At 41.3% G+C, this 9,552-nt stretch overlaps 1 protein-coding gene across 4 annotated transcripts in view; it reads left to right on the top strand.

Annotated features, from left to right (window-relative positions):
- The window catches only part of LOC125463859 (C-Jun-amino-terminal kinase-interacting protein 4), a 264,228-nt gene that overhangs the window by 194,670 nt on the left and 60,006 nt on the right, over nt 1–9,552 (top strand). For all 4 annotated transcript variants that reach the window (XM_059653600.1, XM_059653601.1, XM_059653602.1 and 1 more), the window contains 4 exons: nt 6,958–7,110; nt 7,380–7,434; nt 7,901–8,031; nt 8,147–8,203. In XM_059653600.1, the coding sequence (XP_059509583.1) occupies nt 6,958–7,110; nt 7,380–7,434; nt 7,901–8,031; nt 8,147–8,203 (396 nt within the window). The remainder of the gene's footprint in view (nt 1–6,957; nt 7,111–7,379; nt 7,435–7,900; nt 8,032–8,146; nt 8,204–9,552) is intronic.

Below are 9,552 nucleotides of genomic sequence, written 5' to 3' on the forward strand. Positions count from 1 at the left end.
CAGCTGTCTGCCGGGAAACAATTGTTGAGGTTTCAAAAGCGCTGTTTACATTGTATTGTTCTATACAGGTGTGTTTGACTGAAGAGAATTTATATTTACTTAAGATATTTTTCAGTTTTTCAATTGCTAAGTCAACGTGGGTATCTGTTTAAGAGCACAGATTTATACTTTTTGCAAAAGATTGAAGTGTGCATTAAAAATAGAATTTGGGGCTTTTGACAGTTTAAACAGTTTATTCAATGAGTAGTTGAAACATATAGGCCAGAAATGGCCAGTGAATATCTCTGGTTTGTGTTGAGTTAGCTAAGCTCTTACTTTGCTCTTGAAGGTGTGATAGCTGGCTTCTGCGACCATTATCAATTGTTCAGAAATTAACAATGGCAGCGTTAGAGAGGTAACAATGGAAATCTAATCCTTGAGTCAGTTTCCCAACAGCAAGGTCAAGAGGGAGTTTGCTGTAGGAGAAAAGAGAAAACATGAAATACCAAGACTTCAACAAAAGTAACCAAGAGCTTATTTTCATGGATAATTTTAGAACATTGCCTACCTTATCTACTCTGAAGAAAGAGCTTAAACAGATCTCAGCATCCAAAGATGATTATTTTAATCTGGCAGTGAATTTTTAATTATTTCTTATTATTTTCCGTGCGAATGAATCACGAATGATACTAAACAAGTTGCTACAAGTCCATGGGAATGTCCTTGGCAACATGTCCCAGTAGCTCAGATACTTTTTCTGTTACAGTAGACATTCAGCTATAATAGATACATACAGTAGAACCTATTAGACTGGCAAGTCAACAAGAAAGTATTTTAAATAAAAACCAAAAGAACTGCGGATGCTGTAAATCAGAAACAAAAGTAAAGTTAACAAAGTGTGAAGCTGGACAGACACAGCAGGCCAAGCAGCATCTCAGGAGCACAAAAGCTGACGTTTCGGGCCTAGACCCATTATCTCTGGTCAGAAAAATAAAGATTTCTGGAAAAGCTTAGCAGCATCTGTGAAGGTAAAATCAGAGTTAACGTTTCAGGTCTGGTTGACCCTTCCTCAAGAAAGTATTTTGGCTGTACTGCTTTAAGAATGTTGGAAAATGTTTCGTGTTAAACTCTTAGCCCTAACACGAAGAATTGCTGCTCATATGAAAAGATGAAGTCTCGTCAGTTAACAATGAGTACTAATAATTCATGTGACCTTAATGCTCCCAAATCTCTCAAATTCTAACTTGAGTCACACTGTGTTTGACAATTAAAAGTTAATGCCAATATACTATGTTAGATTGGTGTATACTCTAAAACCATACCTGGATTCCGTGGAAGATGTCTCTTTTTGTATCTTTTAAGTATCTTTGTGCCAATCAGTAATTGTGAAGTTGTTGGAACTGTGTGAGAAAAGCCACACCACCATCTTTTACTTTTGAATTGGGCAAGTGAACAGCAATATACAAACCAAAGCCCTTTTAAAAATAGAATTTCATTCTGGACAGACTATTTCACATCTGCAATGCAAACTGTCGTTTTAGGGGAAACAATGTCCTAGTGGTATTATTGCCAGACTGTTAATCCAGAGACGCCAGTAATGTTTTGGGGACGCAGGTTTGAATCCCACCATGACAGATGGTGGAATTTAGATTCAGTTAAACATCTGGGATTAAGAGTCTAATGGTCATAAAACCAGTGTTGTCAGGAAAAGCACAGTTGCCAAGCAGGTTGATAGGGTTGTTAAGAAGGCATATGGTGTGTTAGGTTTTATTGGTAGAGGGATTGCGTTTCGAAGCCATGAGGTCATGTTGCAACTGTACAAAACTCTAGTGTAGCCATACTAGGAGTATTGTGTACAGTTCTAGTCGCCGCATTATAGGAAGGACTTGGAAGCATTGGAAAGGGTGCAGAAGAAATTTACCAGGATGTTGCCTGGTATGGAGGGAAGGCCTTATAAGGAAAGGCTGAGGGTCTTAAGGCTGTTTTCGTTAGAGAGAAGAAGGTTAAGATATGACTTAGTAGAGACATAGAAGATGATCAGAGGATTAGATAGGGTGGACAGTGAGAGCCTTTTTCCTCGGATGGCGATGGCTAGCACGAGGGGACATAGGTTTAAATTGAGGGGTGATAGATATAGGACACATGTCAGAGGTAGGTTCTTTACTCAGAGAGTAGTAAGGGCATGGAATGTCCTGCCTGCAACAGTAGTAGACTTGGCAACTTTAAGGGTAATTAAATGGTCATTGGGTAGACATATGGATGATAATGGAGTAGTGTAGGTTAGATGAGCTTCAGATCGGTTTCACAGGTCAGCGCAATATCGAGGGCCAAAGGGCCAGTACTGCGCTGTAATGTTCTATGTTCTAACACAGCTGTTTCATCAGTATCCTTTAGGAAAGGAAACCTGCCATCCTGACCCAGATTGGCCTGCATATGCCTTCAGACCCACAACAACCTGGTTGACTCTTAACTGCCTTCTGGGCAATTAGGGATGGGTAATAAATGCTAGCCTAGCCAGTGAAATCCACATCCTGTGAGTGAATTTTAAAAAATACCACATGGCTTTAAGCAGACATGAAATGCTCTTTGGCAGAAGTGACTCAGGCTACAAAAATATTTCAGCACTTAACAATGTTAATCCAAAAGTCAAAACTCTCCGAACATTTTCCCAATGAAATAGATACATTCTTTTTATTCTTATTGAATTATAACTTAATACAAGGAAGCCAAGTTCATAAAGTATTTTTCGATGATTAGAATCTATTACTGCCCATGTATATCCACTAAGCTGGTCAAGGGAAAGGTTGAGCTTGTGTGTTTGTGATTCTGTGAACAGTAACCAATACAATGGAGAAGAAAAAGACATAAAGAGCACTATTGTGATTCGAGTAAAGTCAGTCAGGTGGACCTCATACAGTATGAGTTCCCTGTTGGAGCTGTTTACCTAGACCAAACAGGGAGCCCTGGCTGACATATACAACTCTTCCATTTCTGTGTTGGTTGTCAGCATTTACACTCCCTTTTTAGTTACCTAAAAGACTTCATGGCTTTTGGTTGCACTTCAGCTGCACACTCCTGACCTCTGAGCACCCAGTACAGAGGGGTGCCAGCAGATCAGAGGACTGCCTTGTGGGTCTGCTCCTGGCCAGGCTGGCTATTAACAGGCCCAGGCAGTGAGCCAGTACCCTCGTCATGTGAATGAATTTAAAACGAAATCCTCTGGTAGCAAGTTTGAAACATTGTATAGGTTAATTTTTAGAAGCCTTTGGAAGATCATTATTTTGGTTAAACTCCTATGTTGATGTACGGGTCTTTTATTAAACTATTTAAAGCTTTAAATTATGTGAAGTGAATCTGACTGATCAAAAACTGAACTGCATAGATTTAAAACGTGTTATAAAAACATAGGACATTACAGCACAGTTCAGGCCCTTCGACCCTCGATGTTGTGCCAACCTGTCATACCGATCTCAAGCCCATCTAACCTACACTATTCCATGTACATCCAAACATGATGCTTGATGGACAATATTTCTTGGCTTCTTGTGTATTGACTTATTTTCTTGGAATGGGCTGTAAGGAGATCAGTGGGGGACAGAGTGTGGAATTGTCTTTGCGTCTTCATTCGATCTTACGGTGTAGAAGAGGCCCTTTGGCCCGTCATTTCTCTGCTACCAAAACAACACTAAATCTATACTGGCTCACTTTCAAGGATATGGCCCTCATGCTGGAATGTTATGACATTTCAAGTCCTGTCCCAAGTGCTTTATATAGTTTGAGGTTACCTGCCCAGACAATGCATTTCAAATTCCCGTCACCCTTCGGTTGTTAATTTTTTTTTCTTCAAATCCCCTCTAACCCTGATGCCTTCCACTTTTAAAGATATGTTTCGTTGTTGATCCTGTAGCTAAGGGGAACAGCCGTTTCCAATCAACTCTCTCCATGCCATTCATAATTTTATATACCTGTATTAGGTCCCCCTGTTCAACATTCTGTACTGTAAAGAATACAACCAAAGCGAGTTTTGAGAAGATTTATAGCTCAGGTCGAGGTCCTGGATGTGTTTGCTCGCTGAGCTGGAAGGTTCGTTTTCAGACGTTTCGTCAGCATTCTAGGTAACATCATCAGTGAGCCTCCGATGAAGCGCTGGTGTTATGTCCCACTTTCTATTTATCTGGTTAGGTTTCCTTGGGTTGGTGATGTTATTTCCTGCGTTGGTGATGTTATTTCCTGCATTGGTGATGTCATTTCCTGTTATTTTTCTCAGAGGGTGGTAGATGGGCTCCAAATCAATGTGTTTGTTGATGGAGTTCCGGTTGGAATACCATGCTTCTAGAAATTCTCGTGCGTGTCTCTGTTTGGCTTGTCCTAGGATGGATGTGTTTTCCTGTAGACGCTGGTTTGAAGTTCCCCATTGGCTGTTCGCTCTACTGTGACATCTAGGAATGGCAGTTTGTTGTTGTTTTCCTCCTCTTTTGTGAATGTTATGCCAGTAAAGGGTATTATCGATGGTCTTGAAGGTTTCCTCTAATTTGTTTTGTTTAGTGATGACAAAGGTGTCATCCACATAGCGGACCCAAAGTTTGGGTTGGATGATTGGCAGAGCTGTTTGTTTGAGTCTCTGCATTACTGCCTCTGCTAAGAACCCTGATATCGGAGATCCCATGGGTGTTCCGTTGGTTTGTCTGTAAGTTTTGTTATTGAAAGTGAAGTGGGTGGTGAGGCATAGGTCCACTAGCTTGATGATGTTGTCCTTGCTGATGAGGCTGGTGGTGTCTGGTGTATGTGTCTTCGGTTCTTCTAATAGTGTAGTCAGTGTTTCTTTGGCCAGGTTGATAACAATAACAATTTCAATAACAAAACCTACAGACAAACCAACAGAACACCCATGGGATCTCCGATATCAGGGTTCTTAGCAGAGGCAGTAATGCAGAGACTCAAACAAACAGCTCTGCCAATCATCCAACCCAAACTTTGGGTCCACTACGTGGATGACACCTTTGACATCACGAAACAAAACAAATTAGAGGAAACCTTCAAGACCGTCAATAATACCCTTACTGGCATAACATTCACAAAAGAGGAGGAAAACTGCCATTCCTAGATGTCACAGTAGAGCGAACAGTCAATGGGGAACTTCAAACCAGCGTCTACAGGAAAACAACACATACGGACCAAATACTGAACTACAGGAGCAACCATCCCAACACCCACAAACGAAGCTGCATTAGAACATTATTCCAACGAGCCACCACACACTGCAGCACAGAGGAACTAGGCAGAGCAGAGGAAAATCACCTATACAGCGTATTCAAAAAGAGCGGGTACCCAATGAACACAGTCCGCCGATTTCTCAGCAACAAACCAAAAGAGGCAAAACGGGCCCAGAAACCATAACCACTCTCCCCTACGTCAAAGACATTTCTGAAATGACTGTCAGACTACTCAGACCTCTTGGCATCAGGGTAGCCCACAAACCCACCAACACACTAAAACAGCAGCTAATGAACTTAAAAGACCCTATACAGACAACAAATAAAACAAACGTCATCTACAAAATACCTCGCAAGAACTTGTGACAAACATTACATTGGACAAACTGGCAGGAAGCTAGCCACCGGGATACATGAACATCAACTAGCCACAAAAAGACATGACCCACTATCACTAGTATCCTTACATACAGATGAGGAAGGACACCACTTTGATTGGGACAACACATCCATCCTAGGACAAGCCAAACAGAGACACGCACGAGAATTCCTAGAAGTATGGCATTCCAACTGGAACTCCATCAACAAACACATTGATTTGGAGCCCATCTACCACCCCCTGAGAATAAGAACAGGAAATGACATCACCAACGCAGGAAATGACATGACCAACCCAAGGAAACCTAAACAGATAAATAGAAAGCGGGACATAACACCAGCACTTCACCGGAGGCTCACTGATGTTACCTAGAATGGTGACAAAACGTCTGAAAACTAACCTTCCAGCTCAGCGAGCAAACTCACATCCAGAATACAACCGAAGCTTATCCAGCCTCCGCATTGCTGAAATGCTGTATCCCTTGACATTCGATTGAATCTCCCCTGCACCACCTCCAGTGCAATTATATGCTTCGCATCATGCAGTGACCGGAACTGCATTGAGTACTCCAGCTATGGTGTAACCAAAGCCCTTCACAGCTCCAATGTAACCTCCCTGCTCTTAACAATCTACTGTCAACAACTACTACTACTACTATCAACAGCTGTCACATTTGCCTCCTTAACTATCCTATTAAGCTGCGCTGCCACCTTCAGGGATTCATGGACAAGCATCCTAAAGCTCCTTTGTTCTTCTGAGTTCCCTATTGTCTGACCATTCGTTTCGTACTCCTTTGGCTTGTTACTTCATATTAATCAGAGTTAAATTACATCTTGACCAATCTATCCGTGTCCTCCTGTAACCTAAGTCCTTTTTGCTCAGTGTCAACCACGCAGCCAATCTTCATGTCATCTGCAAACTTACTTTTTATTCCCCCACATTCTCATGTATATTGTTTAAATATATCTCAAGCAATAGGGGACCCAGTACTGATCCCTCTGGAACACCACTGGGCACCAACCTGCAGTCACGCAAGCTTCTACCACCACCCTTTGTCTCCTCCCACTAAGCCAATTTTGGCTCCTTGAATCCATTTTTTTTCCTTCCTCATGAGTGTCTGTGACAATGAGATCTTTCCAAATGAGGAATTGTGACTGTGTCTTCTCTGTATTCTGTTTGTTATTGATAGGCTTCAGGTTTCTTTTGTATGTGGGTGGACAAGGTGCAATGCTTTCTTGTACATAGCTAGTGGTATTAGGGGTCAGCACTTATGGTTCTTCATCTTTATCCTTAGTATTGTTAACTATTTCTATTCATTACTGTTTCTTCTAACTCTAACCTGAAAAATTAACCTTTCTTGTTACTTGCTCCTCTTTTTCTGTTTAGAAATGCCCTCAATGTGGTGAAGAATGATTTGATAGCTCAGGTTGATGAACTGACATGTGAAAAGGACGTGCTACAGGGAGAGCTGGAGTCGGTCAGACAAGCCAAGCTGAAGTTGGAGGAGAAGAATAGAGACTTGGAGGAAGAACTAAGGAAGTGAGAATTGGTTTATTGTTTCCACCACATCCATGTATAGTATTGCTTAGCATGGAAGAACACTGTTGTGCGGATGCCTGTGACTGTGTGTGGTTTGAAATCGGAAATTATCGACAGTGCAAGTTGTTATAAGTAGAGCATGCACCACACACTTGCCAAATCTTAAGAACGTTTCCTATTTTCAATTTTGGGATGTGCTAAAGGAGCCAGTAAACTTCTGATCATATCTTCTCATCTGCTAATTTTTAATTGTGATGTGTTTTTTTCAGGGTTCGATTAGAGGCTGAAGAAGCAAAGAGCAGAGCTAAGGAGGATTCTGATGAGGTACAGAATGTTCTGTCTCTCTTTTCCTCATTTGCGCTTTTGCACTGTACCACTCTTAACACTTTGTTTGTAGTTTTTATTTGCAATTTCCATTCCCTGGTCTGCAAATTAGTTTGGAACCATTGAGCAGACAGCTTGCTTCTGTTTCTCAACCAGTGTTTTTCCTCGTATGGAGGCCTAATTCTGATAGTTTTGTTCCAAAATACTTCTGCCCCTATTTTCCCCCCCACCCTCATTTTGTTCAGAAATCTACTGAACAGAGTTCTTTGTACATTGGGTTGTTTGCTATTACAATTTGCACATGCACCAAAGAAAGTATTCTAGGGAGCTGGCATAGTGAGTCTGGGACCTTCCTTGACAGATGGGGAAACTTGTGTTTTATTCTTGAGGTACAGATTGTTTTTTGAGAAAGCAGCACTGAACTAAAGAAAAGCAATTTGGTATGTCTTTACTTCATTGAAAACAGAGTGATGTCCCCACTGCTCAGAGAAAGCGCTTTACTCGTGTGGAGATGGCCCGTGTTCTCATGGAACGTAATCAGTATAAGGAGCGGTTGATGGAGCTACAGGAAGCTGTACGATGGACAGAGATGATCCGGTATGAACTGAGTTACTGTCTCTAACTGGAAAAGTCATCTCTGCTTTGGTTTTGTTTCTTTCTAACCTGCTTCAGCCACAGTTTTAAATCTTGTTTGTGTATGTTCTTTGTTTAGTGCCTCAAGAGAAAACCCATCCATCCAAGAGAAAAAGAAATCAACTATCTGGCAGTTGTAAGTACCTACTCTGAGAATTCTTACTACACTGGCCACACAGCTGGTATTTGGAATGAGTGGTCAAGTCAGACCTAGAGAGGCAAATGATGCAGACAAGAGAGGTTAAAGCTCCAATAATATTGAATACAAAATGGACGAACAACTCCCAATTTATATGCTGCAGACAGGATTTTGTGTTATGTGCACTGTCAAGTACAGGGGGAGACTAAGGGTGAATTTAAATTGATTGTTTTCTCCTCTAAATCCAAGACAGCAAGGTATTATTTGATTTACTCCTTTTTCTTTCTACTTCCATCTCTCTGACTGAGATGCACCATAGGTCTTAGTTTTCAGATCGCAGTTTTTGAAGTAAACCCAGAGAGTGGTTTTTTTCTTAAAGGTGAAATCAAAGCTGGAATTTATCAACAAAAAAAATTGAAATGCAGAGAAATTACTTGGCTACCCTATACACACACACACAAGAACCGAGGAAATTAACAGGAGAGGAGATAGGTTAAACAATTACAAATTTTGGTAAATCCAGTAGTATTAAAAATCAGCATCCTGCAGGTCAATGTCCATTAATAGGTTCCTGACTAACCTGGACCAAATGGTGTTCCTTCTGTAGGGAAAGTGCTTGGCAAACTGAGTCGACAATTTTTCCAAAAAATATTTTTGGTATAAAATTCCTGTGCACCTCCTTTAAAAATAGGCTTCTTATTTCCCACACATGTCCCATTAATGTAAGCAGATTATGCATTTGGGTCTATTTATTAATAGGGGAGAGTTTAATTTTTACACAGGAATGCATGGCATTAAGGGATAGCAAACTTCATGATTGTCCAACATTATATTCCTAATAGACCATTGCAGTCACTTAACAGATACAGATCAAGCCACGACTTCTTTCACATTCATGATATTATTTGACCCACCATGATATGGAAAGGTAAAAGCCATCTTGTCAGAGCAACAGTCACCTTCCATAATGACTCTGAGATTTATCTGGCCCCTTCATTCTTTGAAGTTATGACTAGATCAACACATCGGAGTTACTGACCAGGGACACGGGATTTTTGGTTCCTTTTCTGCCACGTTGCAGAAGGTGGAGCACCAGCATCAAAGGGGAAGTCTCATTCTTGAGTTCTCTCTCTCAGCCTTTGTCTGTCTGTCTCTCTCTCTCTCTCGCTCTTTGTCCGTCTGTGTCTCTCTCTCTCGCTCTTTGTCTGTCTCTCTCTCTCTCGCGCTTTGTCTGTCTCTCTCTCTCTCGCTCTTTGTCTGCCTCGCGCTCTTTGTCTGCCTCTCGCGCTCTTTGTCTGCCTCTCGCGCTCTTTGTCTGTCTCTCTCGCGCTCTTTGTCTGTCTCTC

The sequence above is a fragment of the Stegostoma tigrinum genome, chromosome 22, assembly GCF_030684315.1.
Source record: "Stegostoma tigrinum isolate sSteTig4 chromosome 22, sSteTig4.hap1, whole genome shotgun sequence".
Taxonomy (NCBI): Eukaryota; Metazoa; Chordata; class Chondrichthyes; order Orectolobiformes; family Stegostomatidae; genus Stegostoma; species Stegostoma tigrinum.